The sequence below is a fragment of the Gorilla gorilla genome, chromosome 5 (assembly GCF_029281585.2).
Source record: "Gorilla gorilla gorilla isolate KB3781 chromosome 5, NHGRI_mGorGor1-v2.1_pri, whole genome shotgun sequence".
In the NCBI taxonomy this organism is placed as follows: domain Eukaryota; kingdom Metazoa; phylum Chordata; class Mammalia; order Primates; family Hominidae; genus Gorilla; species Gorilla gorilla.
Genome location: NC_073229.2, coordinates 113,530,168 through 113,556,154, shown reverse-complemented (window position 1 = coordinate 113,556,154; position 25,987 = coordinate 113,530,168). Strand labels below are relative to the sequence as shown.

The window sequence follows — 25,987 nt, the reverse complement described above, 5'->3', positions numbered from 1 at the left end:
ATGTTGCCCAGGCTGATCTTGAACTCCTGGGCTCAAGCAATTTGCCCTCCTTGGCCTCTCAAAGTGCTGGGATTATAGGCGTGAGCCATTGTACCCAGCCTGCACAGCGTATTTCCATACACCCTAGATGAATGTAATAAAATGCATCTATTCGGAACTAGGGAGTCACTGCAAAGTTGATGGTGTTCTTGCTGATCCAGGCCACCCTTTCTCAGCTGTTTAATGGTTGGTGGCCCATGATTGAATTTGGCAGGCAGGGAAAAGGAAATACTTCAGCTGTATGTGTTGTTGCAGCCATATGTGTATTTAGTTCCCAGCATTTCTGTGTATGTAAACATGCATACATACTCCCTCCCCCCTTCACAGTGGTGTCTGTCACCTCGCCACCCTCCCAGGAGGAGGAGATTCAACTTCTACAGGTCATCAGCATGGATGATCATACCACATAGAGACTTACAGACCCTGCTGGAGAAACATTAAAATCTACGCCCATATCTAGCAGTATAAATTGGGAAGAAAGGCATTTATAAACACATGAATATTTTTGCACTTGTACATAATTTAATGAGGAGTTTTGCTTGCATTAATTGGGGGCAGTGTTGCACAGCAGAAATAGAATGCATAGACCATGAGTGGGCCAGCCCTCCGTTTGAATGTTACTTGACCTTTCTAAGCCTGTAAACTTTAAATCATAAGATATGCAAATTAGAGTATAGTATTTAATGTGACAGACAGCTGATTGGTGGTAAAGGTTCTGATTGGTAGTGAAGGCTCTGGGTGGTGAAGGCTGTAGGTGAGCACTCCACCAAAACCAGAATTTCTTCACCTGTGAAATGGGGATAATAATATCTATTCTTGAAGGAGCATGAATGGGTTGAAGCATGTAGAGTGCCTAAAGTAGTGCCTGGCACATTGTAGGCACCTTCATACATGATAGCCATGAGTTCTCATTGCATGCATATTTTCCTGTTCCATGTAAGGCATTGTGCCTTTGCTTACATTTGGACTTCCCTCTTCTGGAGGAGCTCCTGCCTGCTCCTTCTCTCAACCCCATCCCAATTCTGCAGTACTTTAAATCTGCATTCATAATCTGTGTGATCCACTGGGTCTCTCCCCTGGCCCACAAGCATTTCCCTCCACTTTGCATTGTTTAAACACTTGCTGTTTGGGATGTGATAGCAGAGCAACTATAACTGTTAAGGTTTCCGTTCTTATCTTTAAGGTTACATTTTTTTATGACAGCTGTAACTGTCAATTACAACAATTAATTGACATAACACATATTTGATACGTTTTCACATATATATGCACCTGTGAAACCATCAGCACAGTCAAGATAAAGAACATATCCATCACTTCCAAACGTTTTCCCATACCTCTTCCTCCCTCTGACCTTTCCTTACTGCCTACTGCCTCTTCCATTTCTTTTTTTCTTTTTTTTTTTTTTGAGATGGAGTTTTGCTCTTGTCACTCAGGCTGGAGCGCAGTGACGCAATCTTGGCTCACTGTAACTTCCACCTCCCGGGTTCAAGTGATTCTCCTGCCTCAGCCTCCCAAGTAGCTGCGATTACAGGTGCCCACCACCATGCCAAGCTAATTTTTGTATATTTAGTAGAGACAGGGTTTCGCCATGTTGGCCAGGCTAGTCTTGAACTCCTGACCTCAGGTGATCCACCCACCTTGGCCTCCCACAGTGCTGGGATTACAGGTATGAGCCACTGTGCCCAGCCCTGCCTCTTTCATTTCTTAGGTAACCACTGATACGCTATTTGCCACTGTAGATTAGATTAGTTTACATTTTTTAAAAAAATTTTATGAAAAAGGAGTAATGGCTTCTTTCATTAGGCATAATTAGAGATTCATCCAGGTTATGTGTATCAATAGTTTATTTTTTTATTGCTGAGATGCATCACAATTTGTGTATCTAGTCAACTGCTAGTGGACTTTTGGGTTGTTTACAGTTTTTTTTTGTTTTTTTTTTTGAGACGGAGTCTCGCTCTGTCACCCAGGCTGGAGTGCAGTGGCGCGATCTCGGCTCACTGCAAGCTCCGCCTCCCGGGTTCACGCCATTCTCCTGCCTCAGCCTCCCGAGTAGCTGGGACTACAGGTGTTTGCAGTTTTTGACTATTACAAATAAAGTTGTTATGATCCTTTATGTACACGTTATTATATGGAGAAAAACTTTCATTTCTCTTAGGTAAAACTCAGCAGTGGAATGGAAGGGATAGTATGACAGGTGTGTATGTTCAACTTCTTAAGAAACCACCAAACTGTTTTCCAAAATAGTATCATTTTACATTTCTACCAGCAGTGTATGAGAGTTCTAGTACCTCCACATCCTTGCCAACACTTGTTACTCTGATTCTTCCTAATTTTAGCCGTCGTAGTGGGTATGTAATAGTATCTCATTATAGTTTTGATTTACATTTTATAATAATTAATGATATATTGAGTATCTTTTCCTGTGCTTTTTTACCTTCCATAAATCTTCTTGGGCAAGTTGTCTCTTCAAATATTTTGCTTGTTTCACTTTTAAAATTGGGTCAGCCGGGTGTGGTGGCTCATGCCTGTAATCCCAGCAATTTGGGAGGCCGAGGTGGGTGGATCACTTGAAGTCAGGAGTTCGAGACCAGCCTGGCCGACATGGTGAAACCCCATCTCTACTAAAAATACAAAATTAGCAGAACATGGTGGTGCACCCCTGTAATCCCATCCACTCAGGAGGCTGAGGCAGGAGAATCACTTGAACCCAGGAGGTGGAGGTTGCAGTGAGCCAAGATCATGCCACTGAACACTCCAGCCTGGGTGACAGAGCGAGACTCTGTCTCAAAAAAAAAAAAAAAAGAAAAAAATTGGGTCATTGGTTGGGTGCAGCAGCTCACGCCTGTAATCCCAGCACTTTGGGAGGCTGAGGTGGGTGGACTGCTTGAGCCCAGGAGTTCAAGACCAGCCTGGGCAACATGGCGAAACCCCATCTCTACAAAAAATTAGCTCAGCATGATGGGGCGCGCCTGTAGTCCCAGCTCCTCTGGAGGCTGAGTCCAGGAGGATCACTTGAGCCTGAGAGGTGGAGGTTGCAGTGAGCTCTGATTGCGCCACTGCACTCCAGCCTGGGCAACAGAGCAAGACTCTCAGTAAATAAATAAATAAATAAATAAATAAATAAAATAAAATTGAGTCATTTGTTTTCTTATTAATAAGTTTTGAGAGTTCTTCATATATTCTGCATACAAATCCCTTCCCAGAGACATTATTTGCAGATACTTTCTTCTAGTCTGTGTCTTATCTTTATTACTTAACAATGTCATTTGATGTTTTTCTTTTACTTTATTATTTTTTTTGAGAGTTGCTGCTGCCTTTTAAGTCCCAACAAATTCTTCATTTTTGTATTTGTTGTGCTTTTCTTTCTAAATTTTATTATTGTTATTATTGTTTTAGTTTTCATGGGTATTGAAGTTTTATTTTAATAAAATCCAGTTTACCAATTTTTGGGGGAGGGTGTCATATCTAAGAAATTTTTGCCTAACGCAAAGTCATAAATATTTTATCCTAGAAGTTTCATAGTTTTAGATCTTACAGTTAGGCCAAGACCAATTTTGAGTTGATGTGAGTTGAATTTTTTTTTTTTTTTTTGGCATGTGGATGTCCAGTTGGTCCATCAGTCATTTGGTGAAAATGACTGTCCTTTCTTCTTGGAGGTGGCTTTACCTCTTGGTGAAAAATCATTTGTCTATGTAAGTGTGGGTTTATTTCCCTGTCTGTTCCAGTCATCTATTTGTCTATTTGTCTATCTTTACACCAACACTCACAGTTTGGACTGGATTTCTAAGTTTCTCTAAGATGGGAACCATGTTTTACATATCTTTTTGTCTAACCAACATTTACCAAGCAACTACTTTGGGCCCATTAACCCACATATTTATTGTATTCATAAAACAGAAACCCTAAGAGCACAACTGAAAGAGAAAATGTGGAGTTGAAATCACAATTTAAGGAGTATTTAATATTTTGAAACATTTGTGTTTGGCAAATAAAGTGAAAGGGAATATCAAAGGTTTTCAGTGAACTTGTGCATCTTTGGAATTAAAACAGCATGTCAGTTGTCTCTTTTTACTTTGTAAATTTTGTTTTATCTTATTTACTTATTTTCATTGACAGATTATAGTTCTATCGATTTAAGTTGTTATTTCTTTTCCCTTCTTTCTTTGTTTTAGAGTTGGGGTCTTGCTATTACCCAGGCTGTTCTCAAACCCCTGGGCTCAAGCAGTCCTTCTGCCTCAGCCTCCCAAGTAGCTGGGACCACAGGCATGTCCAACAAATTGTTGTTTCTTTCTTTTTGAGACAGGTTCTTAACTCTGTTGCCCAGGCTGGAGTGCAGTGGCACAATCATGGCTCACTGCAGCCTCAATCTCTTGAGCTCAAGGGATCCTCCCACCTCAGCCTTCCAAGTAGCTGTGACTACAGGTGCTTACCACCAGGTCCGGCTAATTTAAAATTTTTTTTTGTAGAGATGAGGTCTCTTTGTGTTGACCAGGCTGGTCTCAAACTCTTGGGCTCAAGTGATCCTCCCACCTCAACCTCCCAAAGTGCTGAGATTACAGGTGTGCACCACCAGGCCTGGCCACCTTCCCATTTCAGTGTCCCTCATGACTCCCTAGACATTAAAAATTGTTTTTCTTTCCTTTTCAAAGCCAATTTTAATTATATATGTATGTGAATATATTTCATTTTTAAAATTAAAACCAAATTCCCTTTCATGATCCCCCTAAATTCTACTTCTACCTACACTTTGCCATTTGCTGTGTATCCTTCTGGACCGTTTTAAAATGCATTTTTGTACATATTTATATTTTCATTTATATTTGAAATGGTTATCCTTAAATTAAAAAAAAAATACTTAACTATGCTTTTCTAGCAGCAACCATAGCATTCTTTGACTTACCTCTCTTTTACCATTCATTGTTTTCCATTGCTGATTACATTGTACTCATTTTGGGCGTATTTTTCTTTCAGGAGTTACATCCTTGAGTAATTATTTCAAATGGATTAAGTGGGAAATAAACTTCCTAAGTCCTTGAATATCTAAAAATGTCTTTATTTCACTCTCAGATTTGAAAAATAGTATGATTGGTATATTAATGAGTTCACAGATTTTTTTTCCTTTTGTCTTTTTAAGATCTGTTCTGTTGTCTTCTCATATCTGTGTTGTTGATAAGCATCTGATGCCTTTCTAGTTCTTTCATTGGTAATTGTTTCCCCCTCTAAGGATTTTATTGTTATCCTTGATTTAAAATTTTTTTTTTCACTTCTCTTTTTGTTCCTATAGATATCCTTGATGTTTTGAAGTTGCACTATGATTTTTTTTTAGGTGTGGGCTTGTTTTTAAGTTTCTCCATTTTATTTTGTGAGTCTGTTCATTTTGAGTTTTATCTTTTGTTAATTTAGGAAAGGCTTCTCTATTATTTAGTTAAATGTTGCTTACGCCCCATATTCTGTATTCTCTCCTTTTGGAACTTCTTTGGTAAAATAATGGTTCTTCTGAATCTTATTCCTGATGCCACTTTAACTTTGATTTCATACTTTCCAGTGCTCTATTCTTTTGTACTGCATCTTGAGAGACTTTGACTAGCCAGTCCACTATTTCCATCTTCATCTGTGTTTATTCTGCTTTTTAATCCATACATTCATACATTTTTATTGCCAAGATCTATATACCCCTTTTTCATAACTGCTCTTCCTCTGAAACTGTCTGTTCTTGTTTCATGAATGCCATATTTTCTTACATCTCTGAGTCTCTGAAGTATATTTAGCTTGACAGTTTGCTGTGATTCTGTTATTAACTCTGCTTCTTCAGGTGTACATTCTTACATTTGTTGAGTCTATATTGTCTTCCATAATCTTGGCATTACTCGAATATTTGATGTTCAAGGAAATGTTGGAGGGAAGATGGTACTGTATCCACCTCTGATAGTGCTCTTCTCCACACATTGTAGTGAGAGTTAGGGGAGGTGAGAGGACTTTGAGGGCAGTAGTGGGGATGCTTCCTTGTCCTTCTGGGCATCACTAGCACTGGGGGCACTGCCTTCCTTCTCATGCCCAACCTCCTCCATTTACTGCTTTCACCTAGAAGATATCCTAGTGTGTGTAGGGTAAGTTTGGGTGAGTGGGCCATGGTGCACAGAGTTTATCTGCTTGGCTGTTTTCACTGTTATTCTCCAAATAATGACTCTGTTGCTTGTCTTCATATTCCTTCCTGTTGTGGGATTCCACCAGTTCTACACTCTACAGCAGAACTCTGCCATTCATAGTCAAGGACTGCAGATTCCCTCTTCAATCTCATCTTTGTGTTTCTTAAGGATTTCCTGGTTGTCAATTTTGAGTTCTCCTTTTTGTTTCAAACTTAGCTATCCATGTTTCATTGTGCACCTATTTGTTTATTATGCATACCATTTCTATTATTTTTAGGGAGTTAGCATGGGAAGGGAAGATGAACATGTTATCTGTCTGATATTTTTAAACTTGTAGTCCTGTTTCATTTTCAGTTCATGCCCTGCTCTTGCTAAGATTGACTTGTAATGGCAGTACTGTGACTGGGTAGCATGTAATCACTGATGAAGAAGAAAGCTGGTTAGATTTTGGGTCATTTGCTTCCACATTACTGCCTAAACTGTATGTCAACAGCAATGTGTTGAATTGGATTCAGTTGAACTGGAAAAGTATGGGTGGATAAGGTGGGGCTGAGGAGTTGCTTATAGTGGAGTAATATCTATGCACATCTGTACCTGCTTAATTTTTCTTTATTCAGTCATTGTCTTATCTGAAATATGTATGTTTGCCTACACCTATTGCAAATTCAAACATCAAAGTATTATATATAATAAATGAAATTTACTAAGATATTATCAAGTATTAACATGTGTTTTAGACAATTGTAGAGTTTTGGGGGAAAATTGTTGGTTACAATAGGGAAATAAAATGTTACTTTTCAGTCTGTATTGGATTAGGTTAGACCAGAGAAAAAGACATGATGAGGTATAGTTAAGAAGGAAATAAGAAATTTAGGAAAATAATTTAATATATATACATCTCTATATTTTATATTCCTTTTTTTTTTTTTTTTTTTGAGACAGGGTTTTGCACTGTTGTCCAGGCTGGAGTGCAGTAGTGCAATCAAAGCTCACGGCAGCCTTGAACTCCTGGGCTTAAGGGATCCTCCCACTTTAGCCTCCCAAATGGCTGGGATGACAGCTGCATGCCACCATGCCCAGCCAATTAAAAAGAATTTTTTTTGTAGAGACAGAGGTCTCTCTGTGCTGCCCAGACTGGTCTCAAACTCCTGGCCTCAGGTGATCCTCCCACCTCAGCCTTCCAAAGTGCTGGCATTATAGGCATGAGCCACTGTGCCCAGCTCCTTTTCTTTTCTTAAGACGTTGGTTTCTTTTCTTGATCCTTCTTTGAGTTTCATACTGGGTTTTTTATTTTTGTGTATTTACTCCTGAAACCTTTTTAAAAAATTGAGATATACTTTATATACCATAGTATTTGCTCTTTTAAAGTACAGAGCTCAATGGATTTTAGTATATTCACAAAGGTGTGCAATTATCACCACTGTTTAATTCCAGGGATTTTTTCTTTTCTTTTTTTTTTTTTGAGATAGGGTCTCACTTTGTCACCCAGGCTAGAGTGCAGTGGTATGACCTCGGCTCACTGCAGCCTCAACCTCCTGGGCTCAAGGGATCCTTCTGCCTCAGCTCTTAGAGGAGCTGGGACTACAGGTGCGTGCCACCACACCTGGCTAATTTTTAGCATTTTTTTTTTGTAGAGATGGGGTTTTGACATGTTGCCCAGGCTGGTCTCAAACTCCTGAGCTCAAGCAGTCCACCTGCCTTGGCCTCCCAAAGTGCTATGATTACAGGTGTGAGCCACCATGCCTGGCAAATTCCAGAACATTTTTATCACTCCAAATAAACTACATACCAGTTAACAGTCACTCTCTATTTTCCCTTCTCTCTAGCCACTGGCAACCACTAACTACTTTTTGTCTCTATGGATCTGTCCATTCTGAACATTTCATGTAAATAGAATCATACAATAGATAACATTTTGTGTCTGTTCTTTCACTTAGCATTATTATTTTCAGTGTTCATCCATATTGTAGCACGAATTGGTACTTTATTCCTTTTTTATGGCTGAATAATATTCCATTGTATTTTTTTTTTTTTTGAGACAGGGTCTCACTCTGTCACCCAAACTGTAGTGCAGTGGCATGATTGTGGCTCACTGCAGCCTCGAGCCACTGGGCTCAAGGGATCCTCCCACCTTGGTCTCCTGAGTAGCTGGAATTACAGATGCATGCTGCCATACCCAGCTAATTTTTAAAGTTTTTGTAGAGATGGGGTCTTACTATGTTGCCCAGGCTGATCTTGAACTCCTGGCCTCAAGCAACCCTCCTGCCTCAGCCTCCCAAAGTACTGGGATTATAGACATGAGCCACCATTCCTAGCCTGTATTCCATTGTACCACATTCTTTTCATCCATTCACGAGTTGATGGGTGTTGGGCAGTTTCTACTTTTGGGCTATTGTGAATAATACTGCTGTGAACATTCGTGTAGAAGTTTTTGCCTGGATATATGATTTCAATTTTTTTTAGTATATTTGGAGGAGTGGAATTACTAGGTCATATGGTGACTGTATGTTTAATCTTTTTTTAAGACAGAGTGTCACTCTGTTGCCCAGGCTGGAGTGCAGGGGCGCCATCTCAGTTCACTGCAACTGCTGCCTCACAGGTTCAAGTGATTCTCTTGCCTCAGCCTCCCAAGTAGCTGGGATTACAGGTGCCCGCCACCATGTCTGGCTAATTTTTGTATTTTTAGTAGAGATGGGGTTTCACCATGTTGGCCAGGCTGGTCTCAAACTCCTGACCTCAAGTGATCTGCCTGCCTCGACCTCTCAAAGTGCTGAGATTAGGTGTGAGCCACCATGCCCAGCCTATGTTCGAGGAACTGCCAAACTGTTTTTCAAAGTGCAACATTTTGTATTCCCACCAGTGGCATATGAAGGTTCCAGTTTCTCTACATCTTCACTAACACATGTTATTATCTGTCATTTTGATTATAGCCATCCTAGTAGGTGTGAAGTGGGCTCTCAATGTGGTTTTTACTTGTACTTCTCTGATGGCTAATGACATGGAGCACCTTTTCATATGTGTATTGGCCTTTAGTGTCTCTTTGGAGAAATGTCTATTCATATCCTTTGCTCATTTTTTATTGGGTTGTCATTTATTGTTGAATTATAAGCATTCTTTATATATTCTGGATACTAGACTCTTATCACATGTATGATTTGCAAATGTTTTCTCCCATTCTGTATGTTGTCTTTTTACTTTTAAAATTTTTGATGAAGTCCAGTTTATCTGTTTTTTTTTCTGTTGCTTGTGCTTTTGCTGTGATAGCTAAGAAACCATTGCCTAATGCAAGGTTGCCAAGATTTACACCTATGTTGCCTTCTTAAATAAAACATTTTGATTTAAGAGTTTTATAGTTTTAGCTCTTCAACTTAGATGTTTGATCCATTTGAGTTAATTTTTGTATATGGTATGACATAAGGGTCTAACTTCATTCTTTTGCATGTGGATATCCAGTTGGCCCAGCACCATTTGCTGAATGTCTTAGTTTTAATAATTTTTTAGGTCCTTGATCTCATTTATTATAACAGCCCTATGAGATGTTTATTTTCATTATCAAGTCCATTTTGTAGATTTTGAAATTGAGTCTCAAAAGCTAAGTATCTTTTTCAAGGTCTGATAGTTTAAACCCCAAGTCTTGCTGACTTCACAGCCTTAACACTGAACCACGGTCTATACTTCCTTTACTTCTGTGAAATATACACGCTCTTGGTCAATTAGGAAGGCTGCTTACCAATTAAGTGGTTTTCTAGGACTAAAGAACATTGTGGAATTAATACTATATGTTTCAAGAACAAAGGAAAGAGAGAGCCAACCCTACAGGGTTTTGAGCTGTTAAAACCAACTTCTTTTTTTTTTTTTTTTTTTTTTTTTGAGACGGAGTCTCACACTGTTGCTCAGGCTGGAGTGCAGTGGCATGATCTCGGCCCACTGCAAGCTCCACCTCCCAGGTTCACGCCATTCTCCTGCCTCAGCCTCCTGAGTAGCTGGGACTACAGGTGCCCGCCACCACGCCTGGCTAATTTTTTTTGTATTTTTAGTAGAGATGGAGTTTCACCGTGTTAGCCAGGGTGGTCTTGATCTGCTGACCTCGTGATCCACCCGTCTCGGCCTCCCAAAGTGCTGGGATTACAGGTGTGAGCCATGCGCCCGGCCCACCAACTCCTACTTTTATCCAGTAATGCCTAATCCCTCTAGGACCCTTAGCAAAGGATTTTAAGATTGAATTTTTGTTACCAGGGACTGGTGTAGTGCTGGCCTCTAGAACTTTCTGTGAGGATAAGAATGTTCTATGTCAGGGATCCTCAAACCCCGGGCCACAGACCCGTACCAGTCTGTGGCCTGTTAGGAACTGCGCTGCGTGGCAGAAGGTGAGCAGTGGGGGAGCAAGCGAAGTTTCGTCTGTATTTACAGCCACTCCCCATTGCTTGCATTACTGCCTGAGCTCTGCCTCCTGTCAGATCAGCAGTGGCATTAGATTCTCATAGGAGTGCAAACCCTGTTGTGAACTGCACATGTGAGGGATTTAGGTTGCACGCTCCTTGTGAGAATCCAGTGCCTGATGATCTGTCATTGTCTCCCATCAACCCCACATGGGACTGTCTACTTGCAGGAAAACAAGCTCAGGGCTCCCACTGATTCTACATTATGGTGACTTGAGAGTTATTTCATTATATAGGACAATGCAATAATAATAGAAATAAACTGCCTAATAAATGTAACCTGTTTGAATCATCCTGAAACCACCCCACCACCCCAGTGGTCCCTGGAAAAATTGTTTTCCACAAAACTGGTCCCAGGTGCCAAAAAGGTTGGGGACTGCTGTTCTGTGTCTGTGCTGTCCAATACGTTAGCCACTTGCTGGATGTGGCTGTTGAGTACTTGCCACGATGAAACTGAGGAACCCCCAAATTTTTATTGTGATAAAATATATATAACATCATAACATTTACAGTTTTAGCCATTTTTGGCGGTGAGGGCCACATAACAATGTGACTGTTATGCGCCCCTCACCACCATCCATCTCCAGAATTTTCTCATATTCCCCCAGCTGAAACTACATACCCATTAAACATAGAACTCCCCATTCGTCTTTTCCCCCAACCCCTGAAAACATTCTGTGTCTGTGAATTTGGCTTCTCTAGAAACATCATAGGAGGAGGATTTGAATTTCTAATTTTAATCGATTTTAATTTAAATAGCTGTATTTGGCTAGTAGCTACCTTACTGGATGGGGGCCCTGAGCCAGGGTGGGCCTGAGAGATGTCTGCCTCTCACAAACTTTGCATCTGCTGTGTAACACAATCCAAACCTGCGACATCTAGTCCAAGGTCCATTTTCCAGGCCTTCGTGGCTTGGGAGAGTACTAGCCAGAGGAGGGTGACTAAGAGAGGCATAACTCACGTCAACAAGCATCTCTTTAGTGATGGCTTCTCAGAGAACAATATGGCTCCTGAATGCTCAGACCTGGATTCTTTCCACAGTCTGCTCCAGGAAATAAATCTCTCTTCACGTTCCTGAGTCCCTGCTTGTGATGTGGCATTATATTGGTGTCTGGCCTCCGGGATGGTGTGAGAAGTGGCGAGACTGTATTGTTGAGTGTTTTGCACTTAGCAAAAGCTGTCCCCTTTGCCTGGTGGGAAGTATAGACCAGCGGTTAAGTGTTAAGGTTGTGAAGTCAGCAAGACTTGGGGTTTAAGTGGAGGGATGCAGTTAGCACTCTTTGGAAGAGTGGCATCATCTGTGAATCATAAATCACATTTGAGGTGGAAGTGAAACTCCTGTAATTAACCGCTGTGAAAGCGTCTCACCTTCATTCTCATTTTGTGGTTTCTCCAGTTCTGGACTTCAGTGACCCCTTCAGCACTGAAGTGAAGCCGAGAATCCTGCTCATGGGCCTGAGGAGAAGCGGCAAGTCGTCTATTCAGAAAGTTGTCTTTCACAAAATGTCTCCCAACGAAACTCTGTTCTTGGAGAGCACTAATAAGATATGCCGGGAAGATGTTTCCAACAGCTCCTTTGTCAATTTTCAGATTTGGGACTTCCCAGGACAGATTGACTTTTTTGACCCTACATTTGACTATGAGATGATCTTCCGGGGAACAGGAGCACTGATATTTGTCATTGACTCACAGGTAAAGCTCAGAGTCTCAGGGGTATGATGGCCTGGCCGGTCCCCTCCACCCCACCCCATGTTTTTGGTTTGGTTTTTAAACTCTGGAATAGGCCTTTCTACCAAACAAGTGTTTCTTGGTCAGGGCTCTCAGACTTTGCCAAAGATAAAAGGCTCCAGCCGTGACCAACAATCAACCCATTGAGCATTAGGGAACAATTGACACTTCAGCAAATCATAGACCTAGGAAACCTCACTGATGGAGGGGCCCATTCAGGCCAAATGTGTCATCCCCACTATGATACCGCTGTCAACATCTACAAAAGATCACAGGTTCTCTGCAACAAAAACATGTATATAAATTTACATTTTAAACTGTTTATTATTTCCTATGAAGATAAAGTTCTAGGTGTGAAAATTTTTCTTCTGAAATAAATTATTATAATTATTGCTTAAGATAATATAATTATGTATTTTATAGATGATTATTACATATAAAAAGTAAAATTTGAGATAAATATCCCTCTTTAGAAGATGGATATTTGATATTTTTTCCACTTCATATATCCATGCTTCAATAAGACAATATTTGGCATCAGTTCCATTTTTGTTTTCTGTTTATATAGTTATAAGCACTGAGAAACTTTATTCACATAAGTAAGTAGGTGGATATGAGGTGAGTTTTATTCTAGCATTCATACTGCTGTTCAGATTCCTTCCAAGTTATATCCCCTAAATTACCAAGTTTTCTATCATGAAAAATTATTTTTAGTAGTTTAACAACAGGCTTCCAGACTAGGTTCTCCTTTCACTTTGTTGGAAGCAAAGAATTGGGAACCCGTTTCCTATGCTTTGAAGAGCCCCATTCCCAGTCGCGAGTCATTCCCTGTATCAGGTTCTTTTCTAGCATTCCACATTGGCTCCTTGGCACCCTGGGTTTTTTATATCCTGAGGCTTTTCTGCTGTAGTTGGTGTAAAGGGGAGGCAAAGGGAGACAGTAGGACCACAAGTGTGTCAGGCAGATACATTTTCGGAAGGGGATGTGCAGCAGGATAGGGGCATTGGTGCTTTCCAAACTATCCATGTCTGGGGCTCTTAGAAAATGCTCATGACATATGGCCCAGCCTGAAGGCTCCCCAAGGGCTCCCTTTTGCAGCTGGGGGGAAATAAATGGCATCAGCCCTTCTCGGCACGCGCTGAACCAACTCTGAGGTTCAGGTTGTGCCCTTTCCCTTTAACTGTGGACCCACAGTGAGACAGGTTGGCCAGCTGCGGGTGTGCATCGCCCCGCTAAGCACACCCGGCCCTTCTAGGAGCACCAGAGCTGTTAGGGCTGAAGTGTTACAAAGACCATTCCCGATAATGTCATTCTGAGCCCATGCTCGAGAACCATCCTCTGAGTAGACTCCCCATGCCTGAGAGGATCGTAAGTTCATTCAGGAACTAGGTGCATGTTTAATAATAATAACAAAATTTTCAACTAAGCCTCTCAGTTCCAAGTGGCTGCATTTGTGTACGCGTATGGCTGTGGGAGCATGGCCAATGGTTAGAAGGGTTCTTCCTTTCCTTTTTGGTAGGGGTGTGGAGGAGGGAGACTTCAAATCCAATGCCTGATCTGTGATCAGCAGTTTACTCTCTTCCCATGGGCCTACCCAGAAACACGTGTGTTACCTGCACCATGTCCAGGGCCTGCTGTCAGCAGCTGCTTTCCTGACTGTCCCACTTGTACTGACCTGTTTTCTGGCCCATCTGTGGTCTTGGCAGTATCCTCTGCTTTACTGTCTCAGGTCTGCCAGCACCATAAATTAGGGAGCTTAGAGCTCAAGGGGAGTGGATGGGGTGTGTGCACACTGCTGTAGGGAAGGGGAGGCTCCAGGGATGTCATGCTCATCTCTCTCTTCTAAGCTCCATTTTTCTCCCTAAGTCACGCAGCAGCTGTTTCTGTAGTTGTTGAACTGGGTAGCTGTAGTAGTCCTACCCATGGGTGAGTAGATTTCCAACCAGATGACTCATCATTTCAAGACAATGGATTAGTAAGTACTTACTTAAATACCACGTTGTGCTTACATAGCAATTTGCATTTATGGGAATTCAAATTTACAGTGTAATCTATTTTTAGGTGTTTCTAATATGGTTATAATGTGGCTAAAATAGGTACATCTGCCTATTTTTAAATTGAAGGCAGACCTTCAATTTAGGTTGGTAAATGTGTTTTTTATTTTAATTTTGTTTCTTGAAGTTTTTTTTTTTTTTCTTCCTCAGACGAGGTCTCACTATGTTGCCCAGGCTGGAGTGCAGTGGCTATTCACAAGTGTGATTATAACCCGCTACAGCCTCAAAGTCCTGGGCTCAAGTGATCCTCCTGTTTCAACCTCCCAGGTAGCTGGGACTACAGATGCATGCTACTACCCTTGGCTCTTCTCTTGGGTGTTTTTTGTGGGGCAGAGAAAGATATAGGAATGTTTGAGAAGTTCATTTTTTAAAGGTATACTTTTTTTTTTTTTTTTTTGAGACGGAGTCTTGCTCTGTCGCCTAAGCTGGAGTGCAGTGGCGTGATCTTGGCTCACTGCAAGTCCACCTCCTGGGTTCAGGCCATTTTCCTGCCTCAGCCTCCCGAGTAGCTGGGACTGCAGGTGCCCGCCACCATGCCTGGCTAATTTTTTGATTTTTAGTAGAGATGGGGTTTCACCATGTTAGCCAGGATGGTCTCGATCTCTTGACCTCGTGATCCACCCATCTCAGCCTCCCAAAGTGCTGGGATTACAGGCGTGAGCCACCGCGCCCAGCCTAAAGTTATACTTTTTAAAAAGAGAAGGCTGGGCACAGTGGCTCATGTCTATAATCCAAACACTTTGGGAGGCCAAGGCTGGAGGACCACTTAGGCCCAGGAGTTTGAGGCTGCAGTAAGCTATGATTGTGCCATTGCACTCCAACCTGGGTGACAGAGCAAGACCTTATCTCAAAAAGAGAAAAAACCACACATAAAAATAAACAGTAGGAAAAGCATTGTTGAATGCTGTAATTTATTTAAAATAAGGAATAATTAAATAAGCAGTTTCAAAACCTAGTATACTTTTCTGTTGGAAGCAGAATGTAAAAATCATGTTTGCAGGAACCTTTATGGGATGTGATTAGAAGCACTGACAGGAAAATAAAAACTTTAGGGAAGTGTCTCCACAGCACTTGAGTGTCCTTTCCTTTCTTTCTTTTTTTTTTTTTTTGAGATGGAGTCTCACTCTGTCACCAGGCTGGAGTGCAGTGGTGCGATCTTGGCTCACTGCAATCCCCGCCAACTGGGTTCAAGTGATTCTCCTCCCTCAGCCTCCTGAGTAGCCACCACACCCAGCTAAGTTTTATATTTTTAGTAGAGACAGGATTTCACAATGTTGGCCAGGATGGTCTAGATCTCTTGACCTCGTGATCCACCCGCCTCGGCCTCCCAAAGTGCTGAGATTACAGTCATGAGCCACTACACCTGGCCCCTTTCCTTTATTTCTAAGCAATACTATTTTGTTCTCACTCCTCATATTTTTATTTTTTGTTCATGAATTCCTTACAGTCACAGGATTGCCGGATAAATATAGCCCCCAGGAGTAAATGTGTCCTCACAGAATGTCATAAAATAAAAAAGAATGAAAGCAAGAGTGGTTCCTATGATCTGTGGTGACACCCCAGCCCTGCTCCCCAGCCTACAGAATGCACCATATCTCCTGAAGCCATTGCACATGTGCTGTGGATCCAAAAGAGAGTTTCTTCTTGACCTGTGCTGGTGCTTGTGACCTGCCCATAATCCCCAGATCTAATTTCAGAGTAGAAACTATGCAGTGTATTTTACCTTAATTTTTATTTGTCAAAGAAAGTAATAAACAATGGGAAAAATCACCTGCAATCCCTCTGTTCTAACTAACCAAGTATTTTCTTTTTTTTTAGTCTTTGTAGCTACATGCTGCTTTTCAGTTATTTGGTAATCAGACGATTTTATATGCTTGGCAGGGAGGTTAGAGTAGCAATTTCCAGTCTTTGGAGATGTGATGCTCTCTTGACATTGGGTAGTTTTGCTCAAGACATGTTCCCTTAACTCTCCTCCTCAGTTAAAGACAGCAATAACACTTTTCTTGAGGTGTAATTTACATGCAATAAAATGCATTCATTTTAAGTGTACAGTTCAACAGGTTTGACAAATGTGTATACCATGTAACCACCCCTCCTTCAAGATATAGAATATTTCCACCACCCCAAAGTTTCCCTTGTGCCCTTTCTCAGGTGTTGAAACCCCAGGCAACCCCAGGCAACCACTGAAGTGCTGTCACTTTAGTTTGCCTTTTCTAGAATTTCATCTATGTGGAACCATACAGTAATACCTTTAGTTTTTAATGCTTAATCTGCTGACCCAGCATCCGACATTTGCCTTTCATTTTATTTAATTTTTTTTTTTTTTTTGAGACAGAGTCTTGCTCTGTTGCCCAGGCTGGAGTGCAGTGGCACAATCTTGGCTCACTGCAACCTCCGCCTCCCAGGTTTAAGCAATTCTCCTGCCTCAGCCTCCTGAGTAGCTGGGATTACAGGCATGCGCCACCATGCCCAGCTAATTTTTGTATTTTTTTAGTAGAGACGGGGTTTCACCATGTTGGTCAGGCTGGTCTCGAACTCCTGACCTTGTGATCTGCCCGCCTTGGCCTCCCAAAGGGCTGGGATTACAGGCGTGAGCCACCGCGCCTGGCCTCATTTTATTTAATTTTTACAGACAGGCTCTCACTCTGTTACCTAGGATGGAGTGCAGTGGCATGATCATAGCTCATTGTAAACTCAAATTCCTGGGTTCAAGGAATTCTCCTGCCTCACCCTCCGAGTAGCTGGGACTACAGGTGTGCACCACCAAGCCTGGTTAATTACATATATATATATATATTTCTAGAGATAGGGGTCTCACTGTGTTGTTCAGGCTGGTCTTGAACTCAAGCAGTCCTCTCCAGTAGGTGGGATTACAGGCGCAAGCCACTGCTTCCGGCTTTTGTCCTTTATTCTAAACAACTCTGTGGAGTGTGAAGGATGGGAAGGACTCCATTTGCGGTTTTTCCCTCTTCATAGTTTCCTATTTGTATAATTAATATTTGATTTACCTAGAGACTAGGGATACATTTTTATTGATGTTTGGAGCATAGAAGAATGCCAGAAAACACCCCCAATTATATTGGCTTTCTGTTTTTTCCAGGTTTGGAGGCATAAGTGGCGGGGCAGAGGGGGAAGGCATTTAGATTCTGTCCTACAGATCTGTTTCCTTTTTTTTTTTTGCTATAAAAACAAGACCTGTTCACACCCTTCAAATTGGCAATAAGAGATCTGACACCACCAATTGTTGGTGAGGGTCTGAAGTATCAGATGCTGTTTACACACTTCCAGGTAACAGTCAAGGCACTCCTACCTATGACCTGACAAGTCACCCTTCAGAGTAAGCCACATGTACGTGAGACTGTACATATATCATTGTAATCACATATACATGGGAATATTTAATGTCCATCAGCAGGCAAATATAAATTATAGATCATCCATAAAAGGAAGTTTTATAGAGCCATTAAAAGGAACTAATGCACTGTAGTTATGTACTACAGATAACATTCAGCATAGGTGAATCTCACTGACATAGTGTTGAATGAAAAAGGCAAACTATAATATGCACACAACTTAATATTTCTTTCCATTTTTAAACAATGTAAATGAATTATATGTGATGTTTGGGGATATATATGTCTGTATTAATGTATACATGAGTGAGAATAAATACTAAACTTGGGATGGTGGTTGTCTCTAGAGGTTGAGGGGGTAGAGGGATAGCATGGGTTGGGAGGATGAGGAGAAACACAGAGGGCTTTTGTGTAGATGTTTTTATTTCTTAAACAGAGATGAATACACAGGTGTTCATTATATAGGCATGGGAAGAAGAAAAAAGTTCGTATTGTTTGGGGCAATTCCTCTAGACCAGGGGACTTTTTCTGTAAAGGGCCAGATGGCAAACATCTTAAGCTTTGTAGACTGTACTGTCTCTGAGGAGTTTCTCTAGAGGAAACTTACTCAACTCTGCCATTGTAGCACAAAAGCAGCCTTAGACAATATGAAAGCAAATGAGCATGTTCCAATACAACTTACTTTTAAGAAACAGGCACAGGGCCTGCAGACGGTGGTCTGCTGACTTCTGCACTGAACCAGTGGTTCTTAAAATTGCTCCTCAGCTCCTTCCCCACCCGCCCAGTGGCCTGTATCATGCCTCCGTCTCTAATTGTTCATCACAGTTCACAAGAGACTGGAAAAGTTAGGAGGAACAGTATTCTGGGGAAGGTCTTATGTGGAGTGGGGTCCGTTTCTCTTCCTGAAACCGCAACTCTGATCTTTTTTTTTCTTTTTGTGACCGAGTCTCACTCTGTCGTCCAGGCTGAAGTACAGTGGTGTGATCTCAGCTCACTGCAATCTCTGCCTCTGGGGTTCAAACGATTCTCCTGCCTCAGCCTCCCGAGTAGCTGGGACTACAGGCACATGCCACCACGCCTGGCTAATTTTTTGTATTTTTAGTAGAGAAGGGGTTTCACCGTGTTAGCCAGGATGGTCTCAATCTCCTGACCTCATGATCCGCCTGCCTGGGCCTCCCAAAGTTCTGGGATTACAGGCATGAGCCACCACGCCCAGCCAACTCTGATCTTTATGACTGTCATCAACCTCAGTCATAACTGCCTAAATCAGCTGCATTTTTTTAGCCTTTCTTTTTCCTCTCTTTGTTAACAGAACTTAAGTTTTCACACTGGAATTATAAGAAGCCAGCTTGTTGAGGGGAACCTTTGCAACATATTTCGGGGGGTTGCAGCCACGTGGTTTCCAGGTGAAGAGTGTGTGTGGGAGGCTCAGGAAGCAAAGCGGCCTTCTCTCACAGGCGTTGCCTTTGGTCCTAGGATGATTACATGGAAGCCCTGGCCAGGCTCCACCTCACGGTGACCAGGGCCTACAAAGTGAATACCGACATCAACTTCGAGGTGTTTATTCATAAAGTGGATGGTCTGTCAGATGACCACAAAATTGAAACCCAAAGAGATATTCACCAGAGGGCAAACGATGACCTTGCAGATGCTGGATTAGAAAAAATTCACCTCAGGTGAGAACAGAAACCCCTTAAGGATCCCAATAAAGGATGGAAGAAAGCAAGTTTGGGGTTCGGAGTCACCATGATTGGCTTGGCATGGGCAGTAATTTACCTTCTTTTTACCCTGTTTCGTGCTGTAGATGGATAGGATTAGGGGAAAATGAGCTTTGCATGTGCTAATGCTAATCTTTAGTGAAAGCGATGTTCTTTTGTTTTTTAACAAACGGTCAAAGCTAAGGTTCTCCCCTCACATGAGAAACACATTATAGAAAACCTATGAATATAATTTTAGTAGTTAGTTGATGCTAAAGTTTACAGTTCTTGATAAAGATATTATCTGTAATTATAAGTAAAGGAGTAGTCTGAAAACAATCCAAATAGGAATCCTCACAAAGGAAAACAATGTTTCCGTCATTTTTTGTGAGGTAGTACATGCATCATTTTGTAAATTGGGAAATGGAAAAAAAATAGTTGCTTCAATATCAAGAATATAAGTTACTAATGGGACAACCTAAGAGGCTTGTGTAAAGATGATCTGGCATGGATTGTCTTGCAGAATGTCAGGAAGCTGGGATGGACACAGATTGCTGCGGTTGTAAGCTTGCCAGTTGGCAGATGAGAATAGGCACAGCAGATGAGAATAGGCACAGCTCAGGCTTTTTGGGAGGTGGGGAGGAATGGCTTGTTTTTTACCGAGGTCACTGTAAATTCTGAAGGGGGCTGGACTGTATGTGTTAGGACTATAGATACAGAAGGCAGATTACTGGTGTTTTGACATAGCCTAAGCAGCCTGTTCCTCATTCAAAGGGAAAACATGATGAAATACCGTTTCCTCTTTCAGCTTTTATCTGACAAGCATATATGATCATTCAATATTTGAAGCTTTTAGCAAAGTGGTTCAGAAACTGATTCCACAACTCCCAACTCTGGAGAATTTGCTGAACATCTTTATCTCAGTAAGTAAATAATATTCCTGTTTGAGTCACTTGTAGAATTTGAAAATAACATTGCAAGAGTGAAAAAGATCTTATTTCCGATTGCTTCTATAGCATTTCAAGGTCATTTAAGTATTACTTTTAAAGATTACTCCTACGTGTTCTTTTAGATCCTTTAAAATTTAACTCCCAGCCCAGCTTGATGGCTCACGCCCCACTTTGGGAGGTTGAGGCGTTACGATGGCTTGAGGCCAGGAGGTTGGGACCAGTTTAGGTAACATAGTGAGATCCTGTCTATACAAAAAAAATGTAAAAACTAGCCAGGTGTGGTAGCACATGCCCTGTAGTCCCAGCTACTTGGGAGGCTGTGGTGGAAGGAGTACTTGAGCCCAGGAGTTTGAGGCTGAAGTGAGCCATGATTGTGCCACTGCACTCCAGCCTGGGCATCAGAGCGAGAACTTGTCTCTAAAAATAAAAATAAAAATAAAATTTAACTACTCAAATGCATTCCTGCACTTCACTGGTATAATTGGAGGGTTTATTCAAGCCTGTAGGCAATCATTCAATATTAATAGAGCCCCACCAGAGGTAGGGAACATAAAACTTGGCTTTATTGATAAGACGCAAACTGTTGAATAGCTTTTTATAAGTTTAACATGCTGTGAGTGATGTGCTGAACGAACCCTACACATCACCAGCTCCAGGTAGGCTCTGCTGAGTTGAATTGAGGCAGACCTATTGGTTATACTCACGTTTACTCTGTCACTACACAATTTTGAGTGTGTTTGTTTAGTGTTTCTAAGCTTATTTTAAAATTTACAGTCAGTAAAAATTTTTACTTGGCCTTTTCCTAATTGCAGGTATGTATCTCTACGAGTTAGGAAATATTGCTCAATTTGGTTACCTAAAATAAATAATTTGTGGTCATTCGAATTCTTTTTTTTTTTGAGATGGAGTTTTGCTCTTGTTGCCCAGGCTGGAGTGCAGTGGTGCCATCTTGGCTCACCGCTACCTCCGCCTTCTGGGTTCAAGCAGTTCTCCTTCCTCAGCCTCCCGAGTAGCTGGGATTACAGGCATGCACCACCACGCCCGGCTAATTTTGTATTTTTAGTAGAGACAGGTTTCTCCCTGTTGGTCAGGCTGGTTTCGAACTCCTGACCTCAGGTGATCTGCCCGCCTTGGCCTCCCAAAGTGCTGGGATTACAGGCGTGAGCCACCATGCCCGGCCTCTACTTTTTATTTCTTATGCAAGTCCAGTATAGAGAAGTTTATGACAGTGAAGTTTAAATTGTAATAAAATGATACAATTTAAATTTTTAGTAGCGAGTTTTGCTCATTTTGTATTTTACATTAAGAATGGCATTCAATTTTGTGTAGTCATGACATGGTCTGAAGTTGACTGTTGCTTTAAGGCAACTTTTTTTTTAAATTTCAGAATTCTGGAATTGAAAAGGCATTTCTATTTGATGTGGTCAGTAAAATTTATATTGCAACTGATAGTACTCCGGTGGATATGCAAACCTATGAGCTCTGCTGTGATATGATAGATGTGGTTATTGACATCTCTTGTATTTATGGGTAAGTACAACATTCTTAAAGGCCACAATCAAGCCATCCTTCCTTCATAACCTTTCAGGCATTTTGCATTTACATTTACTTACTTAACTTTAACATTTTTGTCTTAAATGACTGAAATCTATAAATAAATATACCAGTTAGCATGCAATAATAACAGTTATTGAGCAAATGCCAGGCATTATGCTAATCTCATTGCATGCTTCCTATTATTTATTTCAATTTTTTAGCAATAGGGTGTCCCTGTGTTGTCCAGGATAGATGACTCCTGGGCTCAAATGATCCTCTCACCTCAGCCTCTCGAGTAGCTGGGATTATAGGCATGAGCCACTGTGCCCAGGTTATCATTTAATTCTCAACTATTCGATGTGGCAGGAATTACATTTGACCCTTGAACAACACAGGGGTTGGGGTACCAACCCTTTGAACAGTCAAAAAGCCACATATATTTCCCCCCTGACAAACTTAACTATTAATACTAATAGTCTACTGTTGACTGGAAGCCTTACCAATAACATGAATCATTGATTAACACACATTTTGTATGTTATGTATTACGTACTGTATTCTTAACAATAAAGTGAGCTACAGAGAAGAAATTATAAGAAAGAATATATTTACTATTTATTAAATGGAAGTGGGTCATCATAAAGGTCTTTACCCTCATTGTCTTCACATTGAGTAGGCTGAGGAGGAGGAAGAGAAGGGGTTGATTTTGCTGTCTTAGGAGTGGCAGAAGCGGAAGAAAATCCATGTATAAGTGGACCTAGGCAGTTCAAATCTGTGTTGTTTAAGGTCAACTGTAGTGTATTCACTTTACAGATGAAAAAACTGAGGTTCAGAGTGGTTACATTTCTTACCCTTGCTCACACTATCAGTAAGGATTGGAACTGGAGTTTCAACTCAGATCTGATTCCTGATCCTCTGCTGAAAAAAATCTGTTAACATACCATTCTTAGAAAACAGAGCTTCCTATACACTTAATATAAAATAAACAAGGAGTGGGGGAAACTGATTATGTTACCCGACGTAGAAACAATTCTACATAATTATAAATGTGCTGAACAGGTGGTGTACAGACTGACTAGGTGTGAACTAGTTGTTCATCTTATTAAGATGTTAAGGTGTTGCTATCTGTATTGTATCTGACATCCTCATCTAATTGATGAGGTAAAGCTTTTGCTCATCTTCCTACTTACTCACTGCCTGTGACCTGCCTTACACAGCTTGACGCTCTGCCTCTCAGCTTTTGTGAGAGTCTAGTCTCCATTTTTCTCTTCCATTGCTTAAAAATCCTTTGCCCACTCAGCTCGGACTCTCTCTGTTAACTGTTAGACACACACACACACACACACACACACACACACCACACACACACGGAAAGTGATACTTACAAGATTGTATTGAGGATGAAATATCATTAGGCTCATAACGTGCCTTTACCTGGTAGATTCTGGATAAATGTAGCTGCCATAATTTATTATTACTGTTATAATTAAACGCTGACATCTGGCTTTAGAAATAAACCTTATTGCCCAAGATTACTGCCCTGAAGCATTCTATTATTTTTAAACCGTTTAAATGGATGACCTTGAAATAGTCATGGAAGATGAACGCACCCTGATTACAGTGCAGATTGCCATGGTAATCAAGTACAATGAACAACACAATTAATCTGGCACATGCTTAACAATGTGCATGATCATTATTGTGCCATATGGTCATTAGATGTAAGTGGTAAGTTGTTCATGTAAATGATGTTAATCAGAGTTACTTTTACCCAGCTAAAACAAACATGGGGAGGGAGGGGTTAGGAGGAGGCGGCCTGGCTTTGCTGTCAGATTGGTTTTTCTGTGGTGGAGTACGGTGTTCTGAGAACCCACAGGATTCAGTAAGAACCAGTCTGGGTCACAGATGGTTTGTGGGCTCTGGGGTTTCCTCAGATTGTTTGCTGGAGCAGCAACAAGCCAGTCCTGTTAACCAGCAGGAGGCAGGATTGTGTGCAGAGCCTGGGGCCCTCTTAGGCAATGAGGAAGCAGGTGCCCTTGTAACTGGAGGCCTTGCTGCCCCTCCCCACCTGCCCAGTGGAGACCAGCAGGCCCTAGAATCAGGTGACCTGGTGCCTCAGGAATCTCAGCTGAGGCTGTGCCCCAGCTGGCAGCTCTGTGCTCGCTCATGCACACACACGCACACGCACATATATGCACACACACGTGCACACACTTTAAAATATGTTCTATCTTCATGTGTTTTCATTGCTTATAGATGAAAAACTTGAGTAGTAAAACAGTTTTTGCAGTTGCAAACCTCATCAATTTCTACTTGTAATTTTTGGTGGAGTCTCTGTTTTTCTAATTTGTTTAATGTTTACCTTTTTCTGATTGTGAAAGTAATACATGCTCATTGCAGAAAATACATAAAAGTCTAAAGAATAAAATTAAAGTAGCCCATAATCTCACCACCTAGAGACAGTCAGTGTTTACATTTTATATAGTTTGTTCTTATTTCCGTGTGTAATTTTTAGGATAATGAGATCACATTTGTATGTAAAATTTTTCATCCTGCTTTTTTCATTTAACATTACCACCTGAGAATTTTCCTGTATTATTAAATGCTGTTAATAAACAGTGTTTAATATCTATATAGTATTGTATTTACTTGGAAATTTTAAATGCCATTTTCTTCATTGGGTAAAACATGTTAAATGTTTCAGTTTCTTGTTCTCAGAACATTACTTATAAGCAAGAGAGATTGAGCCTTAAAATATAGTAGTTAAAACAGTGCAATGGAAGTTAATGAATTCTGTTAAAGCATCTTTAACATTTGAAGTCCAGCACTTAAAAGGTTTTTCTTTAATGTTTTGGTAGATTATAGTGAGTTGAATCCTTTAAAAAAAACAAAAAAAAAACGAACTTCCACGGTTTACTTTTTTTTTTTTTTTTTTGAGACGGAGTTTCGCTCTTGTTGCCCAGGCTGGAGTGCAATGGCGTGATCTCGGCTCACTGCAACCCCCGCCTCCTGGGTTCAAGTGATTCTCCTCCCTCAGCCTCCCGAGTAGCTGGGATTACAGGCATGCACTACCACACCTAGCTAATTTTGTATTTTTAGTAGAGACGGAGTTTCTCCATGTTGGTCAGGCTGTTCTCGAATTCCCGACCTCAGGCGATCCACCTCGGCCTCCCAAAGTGCTGGGATTATAGGCCTGAGCCACCGTGCCCACCCTCACAATTTACTTTTAAGTGGCCATGTATATGGCAGCTTAAAATACTCTCAAAACTAAAAACCTACATTTCCTAAAAATACTCTTGTGCAATTCAGGCTTTTCATTAAATCTGGCTTGATACTCTACCCCCTTGTGTATTTACAGGATTAAAGCATTAACTTTGAAATTAGCCATATCTAGGTTTGAGGTCCTGGCTTTACCCCTATCGTCAGCTTTGACCAAGTTATCTTATTTTCCCCTAGCCTCAGTTTCCTTAGAAACTTAGAGGATTCTTATAGCAGACAGAGGATAATGCATTTTAAGAACTAAGAATGGTTAATATCACATAGTAAGCTTTAATAAATGCTAGTTCTCAGTGAATGTAGTAAGGTTTAACACAATTCCAATTAAGTCAAATTTCTGGTCAGTTATTCATAAATTTGGGAAGTAAAAATAAATCAGAAAATTTATGTACAGTTTTAGGTAAGGGGGAAAAGGTTTAGGGAAGTGTCCTTTGCCTGTGAGGAAAGGATTCATAACACTTTTATTACACAGGTATCTTCAGAGGGTCCAGTTTCAGTCATTAAAGCCATGATAATAAGTGTGTATTTTATGTTCTCAGCATTATGCTTAGTGCTACATATGCATTATTTCATTTAATCTTCATTAGAAAACTTCGAAATAATTACTGTTAGTGTGCATATGAGGAAATTGAGGCTCAAAGAAGTTATTCGACTTGTCCAAGCTCACATAGCTAGCAAATAAAAGAAGTGAGATTCAAACCCAAGTCATTTGTGTCTACACACCACACCTTTTCTTAAATAGACCTATATATCTTTTTTTTTTTTT

The 25,987-nt window shown here is 40.9% G+C and overlaps 1 protein-coding gene across 3 annotated transcripts in view; it reads left to right on the top strand.

Annotated features, from left to right (window-relative positions):
- The window catches only part of RRAGD (Ras related GTP binding D), a 52,298-nt gene that overhangs the window by 12,871 nt on the left and 13,440 nt on the right, over positions 1-25,987 (top strand). For all 3 annotated transcript variants that reach the window (XM_004044404.5, XM_019029620.4, XM_055391821.2), the window contains exons 2-5: positions 12,024-12,319; positions 19,239-19,438; positions 20,268-20,382; positions 21,797-21,939. In XM_004044404.5, the coding sequence (XP_004044452.1) occupies positions 12,024-12,319; positions 19,239-19,438; positions 20,268-20,382; positions 21,797-21,939 (754 nt within the window). The remainder of the gene's footprint in view (positions 1-12,023; positions 12,320-19,238; positions 19,439-20,267; positions 20,383-21,796; positions 21,940-25,987) is intronic.